We start from the raw sequence: 26629 nt of genomic DNA on the forward strand, positions 1-26629 counted from the left end.
TTGTTAACGTTTAAGTGACAACAACGAGATATACGAGATATAAAATATCAAAAATCTTGCACAGTAAACGAAATAATATTCCATGTCTTTATACTTAAGGATGTCATGTTTTGGTATTTTTGTTAGATTTTCGGAATCCTCTGTTTTTTTATCATTTGAATGCCTTAAACAAACTTGCCAATTAACCCCCAATTTTCTTTTTATAAATATTTTACACGAATGAATATAAGCCATCTGTAAAAGTCTTATAAAATCTTTGTTATTTTCAAATAGGTTTTGAGAACTTAAAAACTTGTCAATTATAAAGCTATGAAACGTCAAGAGAGAATATTGTCCCGTCAAAATTTCAATTGCTTATATCTCAAAATCAAGCACATTAACCAATATATGTTTTTCTAGCTTTTTTTTGTTCCTTTATTAATCATCTTTAAACATATACTAGAGTTATGGAATGCTGGTTATTTTGAAACTGAGTAGCATTTTATTTCCTATTTGTCACATGTTTTTTATTTCTTTTCTTCATTATTTGGTTCAATCCTGGGTTAACAGCAACCCTTATTTCATTGGTGGTGCATACTTTGGAGAAGGTACAAATAGAGTATGGTTAGATGAGCTTGCATGTAATGGTACAGAAGACGATATTGGTAAATGTGGATCAAGAGGTTGGGGTGTATCACAGTGTGGACATTCGCAGGATGTCTCTGTTGTTTGTGGTAAGTTCCCTTTATTCATATAACATTATATTCTAGCGTCAACTATAATCATAGTAAAATTAGTTTGCAATCACAGTTCGGACAATCTCATGATGTCTCTGTTATCTGTGGATTATTTATATTAATTCTTTTGACGTTATAATCTGACATACACTGTATCTATTTTGTGTCAAAGTTAAACACGTTTTGCCATATTTTTGAAAAATTGCATCCTTATCGATGTATCATTCCATACATTTTATTGGAGTTAATAACGTACTGAAGACGTTCATTATAGAACGATATTCCGTAAAGACAAGCGACCAATACCAGATTACCAGGAATATGTACCATTTCTTAGGTTGTCTGCATATGAATAGTTTCCAATCTCAACATGCAGATACCTAATACTCGATTTATGATTTTTGAACAGCGGTATACAATTTAAGCATATATTTATTGCACTTCTACTGAGAATTTTGACCAGAACAGTATTATATTTGCATTCAAAATCTCGTGAAATATGAAATACATATAATGGCAATATTTTTAACTATAAATGTCCTAATTCTATAACATATACATGAAGCTATTTTACTCTAATATTCGAAGTTTGGAAATGTTAGCAATAGGATAAACAACATCTCAAATTTAAACACTATCACATTTAGGTCTGTTTTATATATATATATATATTTACCGAGACTCAGAAAATTACAAAACTCAAGTAAAAGAAAAAATAATGTAGCTTGATATGAAATACAAAAAAAAAAATACTTTCTTTTTTATCCAATTAAATCATTGGAATTGCACCTGTATGTAACACATTTACATTTTAATTTATGTTCAAATAACAGTTCCCGCGTTTTGAGCTTATTTCTTATTTTGAAAGGCAAATGGACTTAACATTTTTTATTTTTAGATACCATGGTTAAACTAGTTGATGGAACAAAACCATCTAATGGGCGAATAGAAATATTTCACAATGGTGAATGGGGTACAGTATGTGACACGTCATTCAATGCAGCTCATGCTACTGTTATATGCCGGATGTTGGGTTATAACAACTCGTACGTAACAAATTAAGGCATACGATAATAGATTAAATCATAAAGACGACATAAACTTGTGTTCAATATATCAGGATATATTGATTACGACTGCTTATTCCAGATATATGATATACAGCATGCATATTCAAGCTCTAAGAAGAAAACATTATACCATCGCAATGACAGGTATCGTCCCAAGAGAATAAATACTCTATATACGGTAAAGGTGTTTGTTCTATAGGTTTGTGTAATAAAAAAAGGAACTAAAAGTACCCATGACAACACTGGAGAAGATTTTATTAATTTGAAAATGTAAGATGCAATACACCGCGATTATCGACATTCGAATCATCTCATGAGAAAGTATATCTAGGCAAAAACAAATTTAAAATAAAAACGTAACAAAAAGTAACAGGACACATTCGGTTAAGTGAATATATCATACGATAACATCTCTTCCTTTGTTAAAGTTACATATCTTTCACCTTTTTTCAATGTGGTATTTACAGGGATGCTAATATATTGAAAACACCAGTGATATCTCCAGGCAAAGGCAAAATATATTTTGAAAATATCAACTGCCTAGGACAGGAAATGGACATAGAAGACTGTAGTTATTCAAATTGGGAAAATTCTCATTGCAACCACGCTAACGATATCGGAATCGACTGTGGTAAGATTGTGTTACTCTTCTTCATCATGACGTAATTTATCATTAAAGTCGTGGTTTATACTGTGCAAGTTCATAGGAACATTAAAGATAACAGACTTAGAAGTGTGAACACAAAAAACGCCTTTCACTTACAAAAGACTCACAATTGCCGCTCAAATCAGATGCGCGTTTAAATTGCCTCGGTTTGTTTTCAAGAATGAGAAAAAATGTTTCTTCCTTTTCATTAATACATGAACGATTCTAGACTCTACAAGTTGTTTAAAATCATTGATATTACATGTTTATATTTTGTTTTGTTATTATAATTTGTTTTTAAATTTTCTCTGCTTGTCTTTTTTTTAATTTACTTAATATATAATTTGCATATTAAAGCTACCAAGGTCAAGCTGTATGGTGGACGAGGCCCATTTGAAGGAACTGTGGAAATATATCATTCCGGCAAATGGGGCGAAATATGTAGTAATGAATTTGATGACAAAGATGCCGCTGTCATCTGTAAAATGCTAGGATATAAACAAGGGTGTGTACAAGTGTACAGAATAAGTAGCCATGCATATCTTCATGAGGAAAAATGAATTATTTTAAAATTATATCCCACTTTACGATTTTAGCTATTCAATTTATTATCACATATGTGTTTCTGGAGCCTCTGTGGAAAATACTTTTAAGTAGTCTCATTAGTCTCCAATTTAGTCTCAATATAATGGAAATTGATGCGATTGTCAAATAAGTGAAAGTTAGTTATAAAACTATGTTTAAGTCATCAGGTTCTGCATAAGGAAATGCCAGTACCAAGTCAGGAATATGACACTTGTTTTACACATCGTTTGATGTGCTTGAGCTTTTGATAAGGGACCTTCCCATTTGAATTTTTCCCAGAGTTCGGTCTTTTTACTATTTTACTTTTTTATCTTTACAGTAATTTTTACCATGTCGAACAAAACAAAAATGTACTTTTAGTAACAAAATAGGTAGCATTTAAAAGTTGTCATTTGTTGTGTTAATGTTAGAATTAAACCATGCAAACTCTTATAACAATACTGTATGTTGAGAGGTCGAAATCACTCTTGTCTGGTAGAGAAACATAACTTTTATTAAATCTTATATTTTTAGGAGCATTCGAGTAGCAAACTCAACATTTAGCAACAGTACTGGACTGGTTTGGTTAGATAAACTACAATGCAAGGGTAACGAGGAGGATGTGGCACTTTGTAAATCAGATGGGTTTGGAGTAAAAAACTGCAAACAACAGAATGCAGCTGTATTCTGTGGTCAGTTTATTATTTGTTTATATCTATATTAAGAAAATATACGCCCATATGAGAGCTAAATTATAAATAGCAATTTATAATTTTTAACTATAAGTATCAAAAACGAAGCTTGTCAATTGCACTATTTAATAGACAACAAACCATTAAGAACTTTCTGAATACAATTAGTTTTATTTTTTTATTAAATACGCTTTGTTTGTTCAATATTTGTCATTCTGTGTACATTTCAACTATGAACAACATGCAATGTATTACATGTATATTACACATATTTTGTCAGTGTTTTTTTTATTAATGTTTTGTATTTCAATTCTATTGAGTAAAAAAAATATATGTGATCAATACATGTAACATGCCTTATTACTCCTTATACGCGCATAATTTAACGCAACTTTAATAATCTAGGTCAAGATACCCAAGTGCGACTCCGAGGTGGTAGAGTTGGAAATGAAGGATTGGTTGAAATATACAATGGTAACAAATGGCATCCTGTCTGTTCTAACGACCTCAGTATGGATACTGCAAGGGTCATCTGTCAAAGTTTGGGGTTTGACATGAGGTATGTTGATTTAAGGTAGAATGCTATAAAATGAATATAAAAGACCGCCCGACCTTTTTACCATTTTTGAAAACTTATGAACATTATGTTTTACTTCCAATTTTCAATCGTGTTCAGTCAGTGTTTTCTCCAATGACATGTTTATCCAACTTATCACTTTCAATTTGCATTCAAGAGATTAGTACCGGTGCAAAATAAGAAGGTACGTTCTTTTCGTTCGAAACGTTAAACGAAATTCTAATACGTATCACATGTTGACGGACTTTTACACATGCATAACATTATACAGGACGGAAAACATGATTAGGAATAATCGAGGCATACAGTTCAAATATTTTTTTTTACCTTTTTGACAAAGGACAATGATAAAGTTTACGGTATCAAAGTAAGACTTTGTCATTATAAGAAAAACAGTTATTTGAATAGTCGGCACTGGTTAGTACCATGGCTAATTTGCAGTTCACAAATAAAGGCATCAATGCAACGAGAGTAACTTAACATTACTAGTAACCGTCATAAATATTAATAATAAAGATATCCTCACAGGTGCTCTAATTTAGAATATGACTTGAACAATGTTGACTGATTATTGATGATATACAAGAAATTTGAAAGTAAAATTAGCGGAAAGCAAACATCAAGTAGTATTGCAAACGGAAGCATGGAGTTTGTCTAAGACACAACTACCCGAAAAAAGAGCAGAAAAAAGCTTTAAGCCAACCATCAGTTCTTTAACGCAGCGAGAAAACTACGCAACCGCAGATGGGATTCAGCTTGCCAAAACTAATATGTATACTCGTTCAGTGTAATAGACGCCACATGTAACTCTGAAACATATAAATCGATCAAAATTATTTAAACTCGAACATTTTTTCCGTATGATAATTGAAGCCTCGTAAAACATTGTTCCATTTCATCTCAGTTTTAGTACAGATCCAATATTACTCAAAAGCACGTCATTCCAGACAACGTTACTGAATACGAATCCGGTAAAAACTCGCTGTACAGGGTCTGAAATAGACATTGGACTTTGTAACGTGAATGAATTCGAATCTAAATGCGGCAACAGGACCTATCAGGGTATACGATGTCGTAAGTAAAATGTTTAGTTACAATTTTGTTGAGAGAGAAACTCGAATCACAACACATTATTATCCTTATCATAACATGCATTAACCACTTACGGACATCTTTTGTGTACATTCCTCCTTAAATTGAATATCAAAATATTTGAAAGAATAAACATTTTTTATAATTTCCGATTGACCTTAGTTAAACACGCTACACATTTTGTCATACGATCTTTTGTCTTCTGATTTGGATTCATATTTATGAAATAACATGTGAAAAGAGTGTTTGTTGAAATAAAATAATGATGTAAAGTAAGGAGAAAGAGTTACCGTATATTCATGAAAATATTAGAAATGATGTCCAATGGTGCGGGGTTTAAAGAAATATCAGAAGATTTGGAAAGACAATATATGAAGTCCTGCCTTAAATACATTTTCCATAATTGTATCTATAGCAACAACTCCAATTAGACTTGTTAATGGTAAAATGGGATTTGAAGGACGCGTAGATGTACTTCATAGCGGACAATGGGGATCAATTTGTGGCAAAGGTTTTCAGAAAAACGATGCTGATGTCATTTGCAAAATGCTTGGATTCACAGACAGGTATTATCTTTGGTTATTTAATGAAAAATTAAGTGATGTAAAAATGAGAAGAAAAAAAAAGAATGGAAAACTATTAAAAGGATATAAATAAAAACTTTAAAGAAATATCAAAGAATATCACAAAAAATCAATGGTTGCAAGAAAAGCGTTCATTTGACAAACAACAGTAAAAACATTTCACATGGAAAGCATAGTGTTTTGAACGTATATATAATATACATGATATAGGCGAATAATGGCTATAAACTCAAAGACGTGTTCATTGTTTCGTTTGCTTAACTTGGAGTCAATGATACACATAGAGACGTCGGCAAGTGACAACGTTGCGGGCCTATCGCGGGGCCTATCGTTACGTAAAATTGCGCTAAACTTTAACCAAATTAAAGAGTATAACATAGAGTATAAAAGAGTATAAAGCACGACAAATCTTTTTTTCACGATTACACACAAGAGCATTTTGGTGTTGTATTTCTTAGATAGGTATATTTAGGTGATCTATTCAATTAAACATTTGTTCAGAATGAATAAAATAGTTTAAAAAAATTGAATTATAGATTTTTTTTCTCAATGTTTTTACCTTACATTTTCATAGCAAAGACGTTTTCCTGGATAATAAGTTTGGAAAGTCTACAGGACCAGTTTGGTTGGAACAATTGTCATGTACAGGAACAGAACATGATATTTCAGGATGTCTTCCAAACTGGAAAGCCAACACATGTAATAATACAGTTGGTATATCATGTGGTAATTATTCCATTTCTGAAATGATTTATAATTTGGAATATATTCAATACTTTTCATCATGGTTTTAACTATGGATGCATTGAAAATAATTAATTGGGGAGATATACAAAATATGTATGTTATCTAAATTACTGTAAAAAAGGGACGACAGATTCCCAGAGGAGTAGTCAAACACATAGATTAAAAATAAACTGACAACGTCATGGCTAAACATAAAAAGACAAGAATACAAACAATAGTACAGAAGACAAAACATAGATAACTAAAGACTAAGCGACACGAACCCCACCTGAAACTTGGGGCGATCTCAGGTGCGCCGGAAGGGAAAGCAGATCCTTCGCCACATGTGACACCAGTCGTGTTGCTCATGTAAATTAATCACCATTTTTACATTTTATATGTCCGTGTTGTTTTAATACCTAATACCTGTAATTTTCACTTCAAGATTGGGTTTCACACGGTAAACACTTAGTTCTTTTATATATAAAATGTATCTATTTTCGAGTTGAAGCGTCGATCAACGATTTCGATAGATTACAGAGTAAAATATTAACCCGCCCTCTCGTACCCTAAATATAATAGTGTGTTTTATGATGTTCTTTATACTAGCAGTACAAACTGCTCAGAGTCTGAATTGACCAGTTTTTGTGCTCGACCAGTAAAATCGAGGCAAAATTGTACTCGACTAGTCTCGACATTGTCTCAACTGTACTTAACTGTACTTAAGTGTACTCGACTATTTCTCGACTTTGCTTATTAATAATTAGTTTGATTCAGTACTTGATGATCTTGGTGTAGTCTGAAATGGTCTCGACCTGTCTCGACTAGTCTTCACCTTCAAATTTAGTTTTGACTGGTGTAAATCAGCCCATCTAACTAAATTAAATATTGATCCTAAAAAATTCAAGCTTATTTGGTAATTTGATTTATTGCTGTGAAATGAAAGAATTTAATTTTACAATAGGTAAAAATAAAAATTATTATATAAATTCAGATAGGCATCTTTATTTTTTTTTTTTAAACTTGGATTTTCATCAAACTATGCAGCTATCTTGGATATATATTAATCTTACTGAATCCCAGGTCATTTAGTTTTTTGTTGTATTGCTGTAGAATTAAAGAATTAAATTAATCTTGGTCAAAAAAGCTAGGATTTGCAATTCGGACAAAATTGAGATAATACACTTTAATTTTTTTAATAACTTTTTTCAAATCAACTTGGATTTTTCATCAAACTATGCAGCTATCTTAGATATATAGTAAGCTTACTGAATCCCAGGTCATTTTGTTTTTTGTTGTATTGCTGTCAAATTTAAGAATTAAATTAATCTAGGTAAAAAAGCTAGAATTTGTAGTTCTGACAAAATAGAGATAGTACACTTTAATTTTTTTAATGATGTATTAATCTTACTGAATCCCAGGTTGTTATGAAGTTTGGTGTATTGCTGTCAAATTTAAGAATTAATTTAATCTAGGTAAAAAAAAGCTAGGATTTGCAGTTTGGACAAAAAAAAAAATAGTACACTTTAATTTTTTTCATAACTTTTTCAAATCAACTTGGATTTTCATCAAACAACAAAAACCAACTAACCTGGGATTTAGTAAGCTTAACATATATCTAAGATAGCTGCATAGTTTTATAAAAATCCAAGTCAATTTGAAAAAGTTATCAAAAAAATTAAAGTGTACTATCTCTTTTTGTCCGAATTGCAAATCCTAGCTTTTTTTTTACCAAGATTAATTTAATTCTTAAATTTTACAGCAATACAACAAAAAACAAAAAGACCTGGGATTCAGTAAGATTAATATATATCTAAGATAGCTGCATAGTTTGATGACAATCCAAGTTAATTTGCAAAAGTTATAAAAAAATTAAAGATGCCTATCTGAATTTAAATAATAATTTTTATTTTTACCTATTGTAAAATTAAATTCTCTCATTTCACAGCAATAAATCAAACTACCAAAAAAGCTTGAATTTTGTAGGATCAATATTTAATTTGGTTAGATGGGCTGATTTACACCAGTCAAAACTAAATTTGAAGGTGAAGACTAGTCGAGACAGGTCAAGACTGGTTGTGACTGATTTGTGACTAGTCGAGACAGGTCGAGCCTTGGTCAAGACCATTTCAGACTACACCAAGATCATTAAGTACTGCATCAGACTAATTAAGTAAAGTCGAGACCTAGTCGAGTACAGTTAAGTACAGTCGAGACAATGTCGAGACTAGTCGAGTTAAATGTGTGCTTGATTTTACTGGTCGAGCACAAAAACTGGTCAATTCAGACTCTGAGCAGTTTGTAGTGTAGTTTAGGGTTAAGTGTATGCAATTACATTTTTACCATGCTAATTCTTGTAATTGTTTCTTTATTTGAACTATAATTGTGTTGTGTAATACCATATCATTAGCCTATAAAACGGGTGCCTAAGTTGTAATAAATTGTCTTGTCTTGTTTTACATAAACATCTGACATGTGTTTAACGGTCTTAGAAAGACTCACCAGCATCATGCTGTGTTCGTATTCCTTGACAAATTTAACTGGATCTTTCCTTAAAGACTTCTTTTGTCCAGTTATTAATTACTTTGTAATATCATGGACCTCAGTTATAAACATGAACAATATATATTATGCTAGTATGATTTGATTCTTCTGTCATGACCCAACCTCTATTTGATACAAAATCAATTTCGTACTTCATATCATGATCGTAAAAAGTAGTTAACAATGCTGGCTTATGATTAAGAACGGAACAGATGTATTACGTTTTACAATTTTTTTTTATTAAATACTTCATATACCAATGCTAATAGTACATGTGTAGTACTAGATGTCGGTCATTTAAAAACGTATCAACCGTATCGTATTATTATCGTATTATTATGTGATCCCGAGCTAAAGACTATAATAGTCTTACCTAATTGAATCCTATTCAAAACAATCATACATAAACTTTCAATATTTGCGATGATGATATTTTGCGGAAAAGGGCGCCTATCAACGACTCATGCATGCTCTCGAAAAGGAGCGAATGTGGGGCAGTGACACGAATTTAATTAAACAAACTGAGCATCGCTTTATTTGTCAAACACCAGTTAAATTCTACGAGCGCACAAGTTAACACATAAACACACGATTTTACCGTATTCTCTCCTATCATGCCCGTAAATTGTACTAACCTTTGAATATTAAAAGTCGGATTACAATGTTCCATAGAAATCGATAATTCTAATTGTTTTCAAGTGCATTTCAAGTAAAAAAAAAATATACACGCGAGTTTACGTATTTATTTATAAGCTTTTTGTACCCGAGAAATTAAGTCCGATCCACAATTAAATACTAGCATAAGACACTTATCAGTTGCCCATCTGCATTTTTGAAAATATATACAATATTAAAGCTCGAGGTCACATACTGTTTTTGGTATATCTGCAGATGCGTATACGTCAACGTATATGATACAGTTGATACGTCTTTAAATGACCGACCTCTACTTTATGTAAGCCTTTTGGTTTCTAGTGTCTACACCAGTACGTCTTGTGAATGGTGGTGGTCCGTGGGAAGGACGTGTTGAAGTTCAACACAATGGACAGTGGGGTACCATATGCGACACTAACTTTGGAGACAAAGAGGCAGCTGTGATTTGTAATATGATTGGATTTCAACCAGGGTATGATTACATATATTGTTCCATAACATAATTAATCAAACATGTTAAAGTCCAAAGATTGCCCACAACAACGGTTCACAATAGCAAATTTTAAATTGGGAAAATCTATTTTTATTATGTCTTGTGAATGATTTGAATTGTTTGGATTCAGGCTCAAACAAGAAGAACATACATATGTGTATAGATTTTTTTCACAAAATACTTGATTATCTCAACACATTAGCTCGTAGCATTATGCAGTCTGGAAATAAACATAGATATAATTGACCATTCAGTTTTATCAATTTGTTTTCAGGACGTTTACTGCAGAACCAAAAAATGCATCCTTTTTTGGAACAAGTGATAAAAGCATCCTTTTGGACAATCTATCTTGTTATGGTAACGAATTAGATATAAATATCTGTAGAACACAGGCATGGAGTAAGCATAGCTGTACCAACTATGAAGAGGCTGGTGTCACATGCAGTGCGTATTGATTTATATGTACTGTAAACAGGTTATTCGTCAAATTCAAATGATAATGAGACAACAATAAAAAATGAAATGGCATTCATGTGTGCGCTTTAACCTGACGGTTTTGAAAAACTTACCAAAAGCAAAAGAATATAATATCTTACAAGTTGACGGCTAGAGACCTACATAATTGAAGTTTCGTTATTTCTTCAAAACATGTCGTTCATTTTAAGTTTTTTTTTTAAATAATACACTATATTCAGTCGAGCTTACTTAAAGAACATATCACTAGAGATAGTAAAGGAGATTAATGAAATTGTTTGGCAATGATATTGTTCACTGTTTAATGATCATTATTTTTATAAGGATCTAAAAATATCCGGCTTACTGGTGGAGCTCATACAATGGAAGGCCGAATTGAAATCCAGGCAAATGGAACATGGTCGACTATATGTGATGATAAGTTTAATGATGCAGACGCTACTTATGTATGTAAGCTGTTGTCACCTCATCCTATCAGTCTGTAAGCATTTGTTTATATTTTTAGTTTGAAAATTATTAAAATAAATAAGAACCCAATATTTAAGGAAACGTCGATCATTTCTAGTTATGGCAATTATATTGTGATCCCCTTTTCATTATTGACTATCATATCTTTTTCTTGACATTTTTGATAATCTAAAACTTGAGCTATGAAAGTTTTTGATTATTTATGGCTTCTCTTTTCCTTTTCTCGCAGTCATATTGTGGGAAAAGTTTTCCATAACAGTTATTTTGGTAATGGCAAAGGATTGGCAACGTTTTCAAATGTAAGTTGTGACGGTACAGAAATAGATTTGCTACACTGTCACATGACACAGGGAGGACCTCCACAGTGTGACCACACACAGGATGTTGGCATATCGTGTATGAGTAAGTATACATTTAAATCTATACATTGTGTTAAGGAAATCTGTATAAAGTCTTATTCTTATTATCAGGAAAAATAACTATATGGAGTTTGAGAGTTATTTATTTTATGAAATTTCCCTGAAAATCAAGCAAATGCAGACTTTAAAAAAGAGACGGAAGATTTCCAAAGTATTGTCAAAGTCCAAAATGACAAAGCTATATACGAAAGAAAACAACAACCGAAAAACGAAAAATAGACAGTTAAAAGTTTACAAAACTTATCATATCGATCTAAAGTTTAAAGAACACGATCTCCATAATAAACCAGGGTTATCAGGTGTGCCAGACAGGTAAGCATAACCTGCTCCACATATGATGCTCGTGTAAATAATATCACGATGACAAGTATAATGCAGTTGTCTCATTAGAAAAAAAAGGTCTGGTGGTAAATTGTAACGTTTTTTTTACTCATCATAAAGGCATGATATGATTTTTAGTTATATAATCCACAAGAGACAAGTGAAATTGCAATCAATGGCGTCCATTGTCTTTGCACGCGTTCGTTCACTTTTAACAATATTCTCCTATATAACCACTTTACCCATTGGAACCATATTATGCCAACATCATTATTGAGTGATCGATTATATTGTTTTGTCCAAACGACATTGCCGACATGGCTAGAAAAAGAACAAAGAGGTAACATGCAAGTTGTGTCTTCTATCTTGAAAGTCGCCATTGATAGAGAAATTGTCGAATTTAATGCGACCGTCATTCAAGTGACGTGTTCAGCTAGCTATTAAACCAGGTTCAATTAACTTTTTTCTACATAAGGAAATGATTGTACTTAGTCAGGAATATCACAGTTGTTTGACATTTGTTAGTAGATATACGAAGATGTGGCATGAATGCCAATGAGACAACTCTCCCTCCAAGTCACTATTTGTAAAAGTAAACCATAGGTCAAAGTACGGTCTTTAACACTGACCCTTGGCTCACACAGAACAGCAAGTTATAAAGGGCTCCAAAAATGACTAATGTAAAACCACTTAAACTGGAAGACCAACGATCTGTTTGATTTTGCTATGTCAAAAGGTATGTTCCATTTTGATTTTTTTTAAGACTAAGATAAGGACCATGTAAGTTTCACCACCTCTCCGAAAAAAACCCATAAGCTGGTTAATTTTCGCAGCTTTGAAATATATAAAGTATTACAACCCTTTATTTGTATTCCCAAAGTTAAATCAACATCTTCCTTGACTGGGCAAAGTTTAACGGAAGGCACGTTCTTGACTAACAGCTTTGGAGAGCAAGGAAGTATATGTGATCAGAACGTGAACACAGAAGCTGCTACGGTACTTTGTAAAAGTTTAGGCTATTGGTAAGTTTTACATTGTGAACACTGTTAAACTTACTGGTGATTTATAAATGAATACAATATTGCAATGTGTTAATGTAGTTTTTGAATATTATGTCTGTTTTGATTTTTACTGCATACACGTAAATATATATATATAGACGTATACACTAACCTTAAAGAAAAATTGAAGACTTAATAGAACAAAAAAAGAACAAAAATGAAGCCGAGCATGGACTAAAACAAACCTTATAACATTCAGGTCACAATACAAGACTAAACGGTCAAACACAAACAAAACGAATATAATGAGAGAAAAAAAAGTATATGAGAACGATATCGTAAAATTATTCTGGTGTGAAAAAACTCTTACACTCACCATTACTGGAACGTGAAAAAAAAACACATATTAACCGTCCTCTTTTATTCATATGATATAACGAAAAGCAGAATATATGTATCATGATTGTTAACTTCAAACTTATCTCATCGACAGGAGTAATTCAGCAACTTTGTATAAGGACTCCTGGTTTGGACCTGGCAATGGTACATCTTTTAAGTTGGAACCAGAGTGCACTGGAGAAGAAGAAAATATTTTATTTTGTAATTTACATAAACCATGGGGAAGAGACGAATGTCCACATTCACACGACATAGGAGTTAAATGCACACCTACATCTTTAGGTATATAAATACTCATGTATATTAAGAAATAAAACAAAAACATCTTTTTCTTAACATTTACAATACCCATATTACACCAACTCTTCTGTCCAAGTTCAATTCTAGCAATACCAATGAAAAGTCAATTCGGCTGTAAATATTCAAATCATTGTCGGTATCTGTTTATCTCTATACAATATATGCAGCTTTTACAACAAGTATTATGTTTCAGAGTAACATGTCATACTTGCTAAATGGGATAACTTTCATCACGTACATCATATGATATATAATTTGAACAGTTGTAACATAATTCATGCTTTTGGTGAATTGGTTGATTGGTAACGATTAAAAAATGTCCCAACTCAGCCCAAGTAGTATTACAGCTCTTGAAAAATTTATCATGAATCCATATATACATAAAAAACAATTGTAAGCAACATTTTTCCCATGATAAATAAAATATTCAGTGATTTATGATAGTTGTTATCTATTCTTTTGATGTGTTTGAGCTTGTGATTTTGCCACTTATATCTAGAAATTGACTATGAGGGTCGGTTGAAAACAAAACTTTACGACAAAAAAGATGATTTCAGCTTCCAAATTGTGTGAATTTTCATTTGTAAACCGAGACTTCCAAATGGTGAAGTTGAAATCATCACTTTGTAAATTTTACGGACGCCATCACGAGTTGGTTGACCGTTATGGAATATCCGTTTCACAGATGATATCGGATATGTTCCTTCTGTCGTAAATACAATCTCGTTCCCTTTTCACGAATGTGACCTACCGAATTAGACTATTTACCCCTATTTGTGACATTTTTCCCTATTGTTTTTGTTTGTTTTGTTCACACATCGTTCTCAATATAATGGAATTTGATGCGACTGTCATAGAAGTGAGATGTTTTGGTAGCTTTAAAACCAGGTTCAATCCACCATTTTCTACAGAAGAAAATGCCTGTACCAAGTCAGAAATATGACAGTTGTTATCCATTCTTTTGATGTGTTTGAACTTTTGATTTTGCCATTTGATTGGGGACTTTCCTTTTTTAATTTTCCTTAGAGTTTAGTATTTTTGTGATTTTACTTTTTCCATATATTAGAGTTAGTATTACATTTTCTGATTATGCTTTTCTTATTTATATCTAGGACGAAACAATATTAAACTTGTTGATGGTACCACAAATGGTATTGGTAAACTGAACCTAAAAGTTAATAATAAGTGGGGAACTATATGTGATTCATTCTGGAATTCTAAAAATTCCGCTGTTGTTTGTCGGATGCTTGGATTCAGGTGAGAAAATTTAAAATTACAGTGTTTTGATAATTCTGGTATGATTAAAAATTTCTCAGCTAAATTTCGTTTTAAGGCTCTATCAATACCATAATGCGAAGAAAGTCAGAATATAAAAAATGAAGATGACACAGACATTAACAACAATGTTTACGAAATCCAGAAAGGTTAGAATTTCCTTAAATACACTGTACGCTTTATTTAAAATGTATTAATGAGTAATTAGAAAAATGTGAAAGCTATATTTTTTGTTTTATTGAATTGCATATGATTAATATATCTCTAATATGTTTTTAGAAATATAAGTGGACGTTCCTATTCGTTACCCCGGAACTCCTCTGCAGTTTTGATTGGTAGTATTCAATGTCATGGAAATGAAACAGATATTGGACAGTGTAAAGGGGACTTTGACAAAACATCGTGCACTGACAGCGTTGTCGGAATTGATTGTACAGGTATTATAAATTGTTGTCTTACATATTTATGTACACTTCTGTGTACTTGAATGAATTGTTGGTATGCTATATTCAACACGTTTTACACATCCATATATTTATATGTTAGTTTGCAGTTAAATTCCTTATGAATTCCACCTATTCAATTGTATTTCACCTTAGTGTCTAAATTATTTTCAAATACAAAATTGTACATACAATATTGACATGTGAAATTTATTTGAAACATTTATGAATAATTTTGAGATAATAAGGTAGATTATAAGCATGAGGTGGAATTCATGAGGAAAATATCACGGTGTATATTTTTTGAGACAGAATGTTCTTAGAATTTGCCAAAATGAAGATTTTACTATGCTTTTTTCGAAAATTTAATAAAAAGTACGGGTCGTGCTATTTTTCAAGCTATGAGACGTTGAAAATTGCCAACATTTGGTTAGTTTATTCATGAAAAAACACATTAGTGTGCATTAAAAAAGTTCTATGAGATAGAATTTTGAAATAAATTGTGAGAAGATAGGTTTCATAATATGTTTTAAGAAAATAAAAAAAAAACATGGTGTCACCGAACTTCTTTTCTTGCTACAAGTAAAAATAAAAAAAATTCCCTATTAGCCCAGTATAAATTTTGTACTAAAAGAGTCATCTCCCCTTAAATGGCTCATTTGATAAAAATGATTTTAGAACCCCAAAAAAATGATATTTGTTAAAATATTTTGTATAATACAATTAATTAACAAGTTTTCTTTATATAGAAAAACAGTCTTACCATCGAATAGCAAATCTCTCTCCAAATTTGCAGATTTAGGCAAATAGCTAGACCGATTTTGTACTGTGATTGTAAAATTGAAGATGGCGGTATACCATGAAATTACCATAAGTTAAGTTCATTCGTATCGTAGGATTAATAATTTAAATTTTAAACTGTTGAAAAATACAAAAGGGATTATAAAATGTCGAAATCCAACATACAACAAAATGGCAAAAACACTTGCAATTGTAGACATTTAGACTATTAATATTGCAATTGTGTTCAACATGCCTACACTTTTTAGGATCTTTATTGAATTGACTGATGAATTAAGATAATTTCAAAATTCTTTTCTTGACTCATTTTTTTTCTTGGTTATTGATAAGATGCAAGTCAGAGAACATCTCAATTTAATAGCTATAACACTTACAGAAATCAAGCTCATTTTTGGAAATCATACGTTTTCACTTTTCATTAAAACTTAAAATATTTTTTCAAGGTGGAGTTGAACTTAAGCTCAGTGGAGGAAAAACGGTAGGCGAAGGTCGTGTTGATATCCTTGATGGTGGGGCATGGGGTAGCCTGTGTGATAAAAACTTTGGATTTGCCGAGGCCAAAGTTCTATGTTCAATGATGGGATATCAGTAAGTATTAATATGTATAATACAGCACACAAAAGTGCAGCGACTCTGTATAAAAAACGCAAGAGCCGTTACATTTCACAATCGTCCCGTTAGTTGATTCATTATAAAGTTTCCTTTTTCAATGATTTTCTTATTTACTTTAGGGTTCAAAATTTGTGTTATGCTCTATAAAAAAGTCGGACGACCAGAGAGCTGAATAAAAGGTGATTTAAAATAGTCACCAGCATTGCAATTGGAACATTTATTCTCATCTATAAATCATAAAAAGACTAACAGAACTCCTTAATCTAGAAAATTCATAAACACTGAAACAGATCAGATGGTCCAATGTTTGTTTTCATTTTAAGGGGAATAACGGAAAAAATTAGTTGACTTTGAAATGAAAAGAACCCCTTATACCTCGTAATGATTAAATTAATGAAGATTGAATAACGTATGGATAAAACAACCAAACATATAGTAAATTTGTCTGACGTTTATGTCAATGGGTCAGTAATATACAAGATATATGCTATGTTATCTTAAAATATGGTGAGACAGACATACTACCGTTACCTAAAATAACGATGTCTACTTTGAATATTTTATATTTGTCAAAATATATAAATGGAGAAAATAGCATAATTGAACTTTTAGTATCTTTTGATTAAGCGACACATTACCGTATTTCTACCATCTACCTACTATGGAACTACACCCGGCGCCTTTTGGTATTGACCAGATACACTGCAATGGATGGGAGGAACATATATCACAATGTACATATACAAAAACTGCTAACTGTAATCACCGTTACGCTCATCTGAGGTGTTTTGGTAAGAAAAACATGTTTTGATAAAACAAGCTTCACTGTTGCATACCTAATACATTAATGTCATGTAAATCACCACCTTATATACGTGTTAAAAAATACAGATCATTTATAAACTCTAATTTGGTGTGAGAGTACTTCTCCTGACATCTTTAGACGTTTTTGACCAGTCAACGAAAAGAATTGATACATGTACCAACTATTGCACATGACAATCAAATACACTTAAACGTTGCTATACGACATGTTTTGTCACAAGTCGTAGTTTTAAGATCCAAATAGAGAGAGAAGAAACCAACAGTGCAATAAAATTAAAAAAACTTTAAAACAATTAAATAATTTGCTACACGAATCCTACCAAAATATTTTTGTCGATAATCAGCCAAAACAGGAACAAACATCAGGCTGTTTGTTTTCCTGATTAACTATTTTGATATATATATATATATTAAAAAGATGCATAAAACTTAAGCATCAACGTTAAAGTTTGATTGATTGATTGTTGGTTGCTTAACGTCCAGTGGCAAATAATTCATGCATATTCAGGACGATCAACGTTAAATAATTTTTGTTTTATTGCTTATCAAATGCAACCTGATACAAAAGCCATTAAATATACATTGATATCTAATGAAAAACATAAAATAAGTCTTAATTATCTAAATACCAATCAAATGTTTTTTTGTTGTTTTTTTTTGTTGTTTTTTTTTATTATTAAAATTGCCTCCTAAATATTTAAGGATTGATAAACTAAGAATAGTATTTTGATGTTAAATAAAAGTCACATACACTCCAAAGAAGCTTTCTAAAAATAACATTTGGAGTTTTTATAATCATAAAATGGAGACCGGTCTGAATTTGATAGCCATTTTATTCTCGCATTTAGCTTTTTTTTTTCATTGTTTTATAAAGATTAAAATTATATCAAATTACATATCTTAGATAGCAGTAGATAGCACATTGAGATCTTTGTCAAACAGTTTCAATAAAAACAGATTATAAGATCACATGATTATATTTATTTATTGCATACGTGAAACCAATACATGTAATAGTCCAAGAATTGTTCTTGAAATATAATCATTTTATCTATATTTTAGATGTATCTTTTTTTTTTTTTTAAATATATCATATATAAAAGTCTGATTATCTTTTGTTCAAACACACAATGTAGGACTCAATACTTACTCATATTGTCTCTATTTCAGATTGTATTAAAGAATACAGGACTTTTACAGGGAGTATAACGTCAGCTAACTATCCTGGACCATACAATGCCAATACAGATTGTCTTTATATCATAAAGCCTCCACCTGGACTTTATTCATTGGTTACAGATGTATTACAGATGGCTGACAACGGGGATTTTCTTGAGGTATCATTCATAATTGTACATGTATATCTATCAATGTAACGAAAATAACGGTGTTTTAATTATTCAAAACATAAAGGTAAAGTCCTGAACTAAGTGGATTTGTTTCTGCTGCATATAAATTGGTTTCATGGCTATACATGCAAAATATACTGCATCGTAAAACTATAATGTGCGACTCTTATCAAAGAAGTCTTTAGGGAGAAGAAGCTGCAACTTTAACTTCTTCTGTCTATAAGTTTTAATCGAAGACATGGCTGATTCTTTAAAACCTATTTGCGAAATTTCGAATTATGGAAATACTAATTGGGAAATTCATATATCTTTTTGTTTTAACATGTACAGAAACAACTACAAAACACTGTTAATTGATTGAGGCTTTGATATAAAGACATGAATATAAGACATCAAACCATTTTAACTGGAAAGTATTTGTAGTTACGAAGTCAGCCATTTGGAACAGAACTTGGATACTATTCTACGTCATCCTATATAGCTGCTGCTGTTTCGGATGAATTTTGGATAAGGTTTAAAACCAATGGACAAGGCAATGCTAGAGGATTCAAACTGCATTGGTCACGTGAGTAGATGCTTCAAAAAATTAAAATACTAAACAAATAATACATATCTAATAGGTATGACTATGCGGTATTGTCTTTGCTCATTGTTGAAGGCCGTTCTGGTGATCTGTAGTTGTTAATGAATGTGTCATTTTGGTCTCTTGTGAAGAGTTGTCTCATTGGCAATCATGATAATTCTTGTTTATATATGATATAAATTTCGATGCATACACATTATTTCAAAACCATAAATCAATTGACAACGAAAATAAATGTGGCAGCTAGTACAATATACCTTCGAAAACAAAATAATTATCAGTCACATAATCTTCCAAAAAGTAAGTTTGTCTTATGTTGTTGTTTAACATTTTGTTAAAAAATACAAAATCATATTTATCTCTGTATATGTTGAATCTTATTCTTTACACGATTGAGGTTCAATAATGGATTTAGACAGATACACGATTTGTTAATATACCTTTATTATGCAGGGGGTATTCAAAGTATAGGTATTGTTAAACAATATATGCAAGCTCATAATTGAATCAAAAGCAAGTTTCGATAGAATAACTAAAAAACAAATCGAAAAAAATGAAATATTCCCATATGTTTCATGTTACTTATTCATTTCTCATAAAATTACTACGGTTTGTCCCTTGACCTTTTGCAGCATATTCTTTACGAGACGCAGTGACCGTTAACTGTGAACCTGACAGATGGGGTGCAGCTATCAATATAACATTACTACAAATGGTACATCAACAATTAAACTATTCCGATATTGTGTTATCAAATAGACCTGATTGTTACGGTCAGATCATCGGAGATTTACTTTTGTTTGGACAGCAATACACAGGATGTGGGTCAACAAAAAAGGTAAATATTTTACAGTTTTTATTGATGTTCGTTTTGGTTTGTTTTTCTATATAGCCATGACGTTGTCTGTTGCTTGTTTTCGACTTATGAGTTTATATGTTCCTTCGTTTTTATATCTTCCGCCTCTCTATTACACATTTATGTCTTAACTACACTAATGTGTTATTTAAAAACAAAATGACTTCCTTTCAAAATAACAGATTTTCTGTAGTACATGAGTTGTAATTTTTGAATGCTGTCAGGGTTTACCAGACTTGTACATTCGTTTTCCGATATTTTGAATAACGAGTGAAAGTTATTTCAAGTAATTGAACAAATCATTAAAAACGCATGTTGTTAAACCATGTGTTACACGATTGTTTTAAGTCTAATTTTTCTTACGTCTGTCTTTCTATCTGCATTTGTATACATCTGTTTGTCGGTATATATGTATTAAAAGTATAGCGTATAGCGGATTCATAATAATTCATAACCAGTTTTGTGAATTTAATCAATATAGATAGTTCACAAAATGTGTACATACCCTCGAAAAGATAATTAATTCTAGTTCACAAAAAAAGGTATCCACACAAATAATTAGATAATTCCACAGTATCATACACAAATACACAATTATGTATTTATGTACCGTTTCACTTCTTCGAGATTTTTTTGTTTTGTTTAAAGAAATATATATGGGTCAAGCATGTTTTAAAATTGATGTATTCAAATTAGACATTTTACGCAATTAGTTTCATACTTTGTAGGGTGTAGGTTTTATTTTGCAGTTTATTCGTAATTGTAGCTATGTCGTACATATTCATGGTATGCGTATGGTGTGAACACTTTTCAGAATAAACCATTGCTCATATGAATAAACATTGACTATATACCACAACCTGAACGTCGAAATCAATAAAAAGAAACCCTAATGTCATTCATATATGATGGACACGGCAAAATTTTGGGTGGAAGGAAATATTTAATTTGATTGAAATATTTGAATTGTGCAACGAAAATGTTTTAACTATATAGTAAACTACCAGCAGGCTGAAGCATGTTTGTATGAATTTGAAGTCTCTGAAGGCACATATATCTCTTAACGGTGGGCGATTAATTTAGTTAAGTTTTTACTTACATGATACATTCCTATTGAATATTTCAAGTTGATGACCTTATACAAATACGCAAAAGCCTACCTATAGGCACTTGGTTTTTTGTGGTCTTAAATATTTTGGCTTGTCATGCGCTTAAGCCTTACATAAAACGGATTCGCATTGTTACTAGAGACTGTTGCTTCGATACAATTGTTATCTGCTGAATATTGTGCATGAACCTATTCGTAGCCTTAAGAAGCATAGCTGGTTGAAACGAGTTAGATATTTATGTATATTTATTTCGCCATTTTTTAAGAAACCCAATTAAACCAAAATTAACAATAGGTCGGTAACCAATCCATATTTTAGTTGTTTTGAGTGGTAGGATCGACGTCTGTCTATGTTAAGGCGGTAGACTTAGGTTAAGGGAAATAACTCTTAAAATCATCAGTACGTTTGTGTCAACCATTTTCAAAAATATATTCTAAGCTTTTAGGTTACATAGATTATTTCAATCTGTTTCAGGTAAATGCTGAAAACACATTGATGAACTTGACTTTTACAAACCCTTAACTGATTTAAAGAGTTATCTCCCTGAACCAAGGTCTACCCCCTTAAATCTATACAAATTCATATAAATAAAGTAACTTTTTTTCTTCATTTAATAGATTTCAAATGGCTATATTACATATAACAACAATATAACGTACATTTCCAACGGAGCACAAAATTGGACAATACCTTTAGAATGTAAAATGGTTAAAACAAGAAGAAATGTGAATGTTTTATCTGAAAGTATAACAACAACGGAAGACCAAGGTTTGCATTTATTCTATTTATAACATGATTTTTTTCTTCAAATATTTCAAATAGATTTAGAATCTGTAACATCGGGTCTGCAGTACGTAGTAATGATGTAAAATTTGTTTTAAATCCAAGAAGAGCAAAGGACGTGTCTCATCTTGACTACATTCCAATCAAGCGACTGTGTATTTTCAAGAAAATAAACTTTCATAACGTAAACATGGTATATATGCTTATACCACTCTAACAGACATTTCTCTTTAAAAACTTGTAATGTACACGGTTTATTATTAAATTATGCTGATATGATTTGCATATCTATAATTACTTGAATTAATATTTTTGTCATGGTTTACACTTCGATAAACCATGTTTCTGAAACTACTTTCGAGATCTATTCATGTGCGATGATAAATATCAAGGGATCCCGGAGTTTTTAACAAATTGAGATAAAATAACAAATAGAGTCTACATAACAATGTAACAGTCGTTTCTTTTTAATCCATAAAATATATTGATATTGTATCAAAACAGAAATAGTACATCAAAGCTAAATAAATGTATAAAATCAAAATTTAAATAAAATTCCACGAAATTTCATGAATAATCTAGCGAATTAACGTCAAGGCAAAACACGACGTCAGTTAATATTCTGTTGCATTTATTGAACATTTATGGATTTAAGAAAGTCAATATGGTGGCCAACTCCTTAGTTACGACCTATCCATTGTGCATATGATGGTTATTATAGTAGCCATTACACAAAACAATGTTTTAAATTAAATTCGCAAATATTTTGTTTCAGAATTATAAGGATTACACTCATTTATTCTACAGGTTATTGATGTGTAAACTGGGGCTCTTACTCCCAAACTTAACATAAAATCCTTTGACTTTTGGACTTTTATTTAGTTTGTGAGTTAATCGCCCCGGTTTACACATCAATAACCTTTAGAAATAAATGTGTGTAATCCTATGATTGCTTGAGTAAGGCATAAAACAGAAGAAAATCATTTTTAGCTCACCTGGCCTAAAGGGCCAAGTGAGCTTTTCTCATCACATGGCGTCCGTCGTCCGTCGTCATCCGTCGTCGTTAAATTTTACAACACCTTCTCCTCTGAAACGACTGGGCCAAATTAAATCAAACTTGGCCGCACTCATCATTGGAGTATCTAGTTTAAAAAATGTGCCCGGTGACCCGGCCAATTATCCAAAATGGCCGCCATGGCTAAACATAGAACATAGGGGTAAAATGCATTTTTTGGCTTATAACTCAAAAACCAAAGTATTACGAGGAAATCTGACATGGGGTACAATTGTTCATCAGGTCAAGATCTATCTGCCCTCTAATTTTCAGATGAATCGGAAAACCTGTTGTTGGGTTGCTGTCCCTTAATTGGTAATTTTAAGGATATTTTGCTGTTTTTGGTTATTATCTTCAATATTATTATAAATAGAGATAAACTGTAAAAAGCAATAATGTTCAGCAAAGTAAGATTTACAAATAAGTCAACTTGACCGAAATGGTCAGTTGACCCCTTTAGGAGTAATTGCCCTTTATAGTCAATTTTTAACCATTTTTCATAAGTCTAAGTAATCTTTTACAAAAATCTTCTCCTCCGAAACTACTTGGCAAAATTATTCCAAAGTTGGCCACAATCATCTTTGGGGTATCTTGTTTAAAAAATGTGTCCGGTGACCCGGCCAACCAACCAAGATGGCCGCCACGGCTTAAAATAGAACATAGGGGTAAAATGCAGTTTTTGGCTTATAGCTCAAAAATCAAAATATTTAGAGTAAATTGATGTAGTTAAATTGTTAATCAGGTTATGATCTATCCCTGAAATATTTAGATGGATTGGAAAACGCGCTGTTTGGTTGCTACCCCTGAATTGGTAATTTAAGGAAATTTTGCTGTTTTTGGTTATTATCTTGAATGTTATTATAGATAGAGATAAACTGTAAACAGCAATAATGTACAGCAAAGTAAGACATAAAAATAAGTCAAAACGACCAACATGGTCAATTGACCCCTAAGGAGTTGATGTCCTTTAGAGTCAATTTTTAACATTTTCATAAAATTTGTAAATTTTAATAATATTTTCCACTGAAATTACTGGGCCAAGTTCATTATATATAGAGATAATTTTAAGCAGCAAGATTGTTCAGTGAAGTAAGATGTACAAACACATCACATCACCAAAACACAATTTTGTCATGAATCCATCTGCTTCCTTTGTTTAATATTCACATAGACCAAGGTGAGCGACACAGGCTCTTTAGAGCCTCTAGTTTTGAAGATCTTTGATTAGTGTCATTCCTTTTCAATTATCTGATTTTTAGCTCACCTGGCCCGAAGGGCCATGTGAGCTTTTCCCATCACTTTGCGTCCGTCGTCCGTCGTCGTCCGTCGTCCATCGTCGTCCGTCGTCCATCGTCGTCCGTCGTCCATCGTCGTCCTGCATCCGTCGTCGTTAACTTTTACAAAAATCTTCTCCTCTGAAACTACCGGGCCAAATTAATCTAAACTTGGCCACACTCATCATTGGGGTATCTAGTTTAAAAACTGTGTGGCTTGACCCGGCCAACCAACTAAAGATGGCCGCCATGGCTAAAAATAGACCATAGGGGTAAAATGCAGTTTTTGGCTTATAACTCAAAAACCAAAGCATTTAGAGCAAATCTGACAATAGGTACAATTGTTTATCAGGTGAAGATCTATCTGCCCTGAAATTTTCAGATGAATCAGACGACCCCTTGTTGAGTTGCTGCCTCTGAATTGGTAATTTTAAGGAAATTTTGCTGTCTTTGGTTATTATCTTGAATATTATTAAAGATAGAGATAAACTGTAAAACTGCAATTATGTTCAGCAAAGTAAGATTTACAAATAAGTCAACATGACCGAAATGGTCAGTTGACCCCTTTAGGAGTTATTGCCCTTTATAGTCAATTTTAACCATTTTTCGTAAATCTTAGTAATATTTTACAAAAATCTTCTCCTCTGAAACTACAGGGCCAAATTAATCCAAACTTGGCCACAGTCATCTTTGGAGTATCTAGTTTAAAAATGTGTGGCGTGACCAGGCCAACCAACCAAGATGGCCGCCATGGCTAAAAATAGAACATAGGGGTAAAATGCAGTTTTTGGCTTATAACTCAAAAACCAAAGCATTAAGAGCAAATCTTACATGGAATAAAATTGTTTATCAGGTCAAGATCTATCTGCCCTGATATTGTCAGATGAATCGGACAACCCGTTGTTGGGTTGCTGCCCCTGAATTGGTAATTTTAAGGAAATTTTGCTGTTTTTGGTTATTACCTTGAATATTATTATAGATAGAGATAAACTGTAAACTGCAATAATGTTCAGCATAGTAAGATTTACAAATAAGTCAACATGACCGAAATGGTCAGTTGACCCCTTTAGGAGTTATTGCCCTTTATAGTCAATTTTTAACAATTTTCATAAAACTTGTAAATTTTTACTAACATTTTCCACTGAAACTTCTGGGCCAAGTTCAATATAGATAGAAATAATTGTTAGCCGCAAGAATGTTCAGTAAAGTAAGATGAACATACACATCACATCAACAAAACAAAACAAAATTTTGTCATGAATCCATCTGGGTCCTTTTTTTAATATTCACATAGACCAGGGTGAGCGACACAGGCTCTTTAGAGCCTCTAGTTGTTATTGTACTACATATTATTCTGACAAAGCTTATTCACTTAATTTGACTCTATCAATTAATGTTCTAGTTCTCCCATTTGTCATTCTTCTATCCAAGTTATAAAGTACGCTATATTTTTTTATATACTTAACTATTATACTATCATTTTTGAGGTTATTAAAAGGCAACCAATAGTTGATATACTATATACCTATTAATGTAATTACAATGTTTTTTCTCTTGCAGGTGTTATTTGAAGAATGATAACTTATATAAAAACCTGTTAAGTGAGATAAAATAAAATAGGAAGAAGTGTACTTTTTATGTTAGATATTGTAATTGATTAAGAAATTCGAAAAAGTAAAATTTAGCTAGCTATAAAACCATGTTCAATCCACCATTTTCTACATAAGAAAATGACTGTGCCAAATCAGGAATATGACAGTTGTTATCCATTCGTTTGATGTGTTTGAGCTTTTGATTTTGCCATTTGATTATGACTTATATCTAGAAATTGACTATGAGGGTCGGTTGAAAACAAAACTTTACGACAATAGAGATGATTTCAGCTTCTAAATTGTGTGAATTTTCATTTTTAAACAAAAAGTTCC

General features: G+C 31.7%; 1 protein-coding gene across 1 annotated transcript in view; it reads left to right on the forward strand.

The window, feature by feature from the left end:
* LOC143074183 (scavenger receptor cysteine-rich type 1 protein M160-like) overlaps positions 1-26335 on the forward strand; it is a 62762-nt gene extending 36427 nt beyond the window's left edge. The window contains exons 24-47 of the mRNA XM_076249731.1: positions 550-713; positions 1615-1762; positions 2254-2417; positions 2790-2937; positions 3531-3688; positions 4094-4247; positions 5170-5339; positions 5773-5923; positions 6516-6667; positions 10187-10337; positions 10633-10802; positions 11157-11313; positions 11530-11702; positions 12921-13062; positions 13535-13722; positions 14853-14997; positions 15295-15452; positions 16703-16847; positions 17499-17662; positions 18867-19033; positions 19469-19610; positions 20261-20466; positions 22211-22361; positions 26265-26335. Of these exons, the coding sequence (XP_076105846.1) occupies positions 550-713; positions 1615-1762; positions 2254-2417; positions 2790-2937; positions 3531-3688; positions 4094-4247; positions 5170-5339; positions 5773-5923; positions 6516-6667; positions 10187-10337; positions 10633-10802; positions 11157-11313; positions 11530-11702; positions 12921-13062; positions 13535-13722; positions 14853-14997; positions 15295-15452; positions 16703-16847; positions 17499-17662; positions 18867-19033; positions 19469-19610; positions 20261-20466; positions 22211-22361; positions 26265-26275 (3679 nt within the window). The 3' untranslated portion in view covers positions 26276-26335. The remainder of the gene's footprint in view (positions 1-549; positions 714-1614; positions 1763-2253; positions 2418-2789; positions 2938-3530; positions 3689-4093; positions 4248-5169; positions 5340-5772; positions 5924-6515; positions 6668-10186; positions 10338-10632; positions 10803-11156; positions 11314-11529; positions 11703-12920; positions 13063-13534; positions 13723-14852; positions 14998-15294; positions 15453-16702; positions 16848-17498; positions 17663-18866; positions 19034-19468; positions 19611-20260; positions 20467-22210; positions 22362-26264) is intronic.
* Positions 26336-26629: the final 294 nt, after the last annotated feature.

This window comes from Mytilus galloprovincialis, chromosome 5, assembly GCF_965363235.1.
Source record: "Mytilus galloprovincialis chromosome 5, xbMytGall1.hap1.1, whole genome shotgun sequence".
In the NCBI taxonomy this organism is placed as follows: Eukaryota; Metazoa; Mollusca; class Bivalvia; order Mytilida; family Mytilidae; genus Mytilus; species Mytilus galloprovincialis.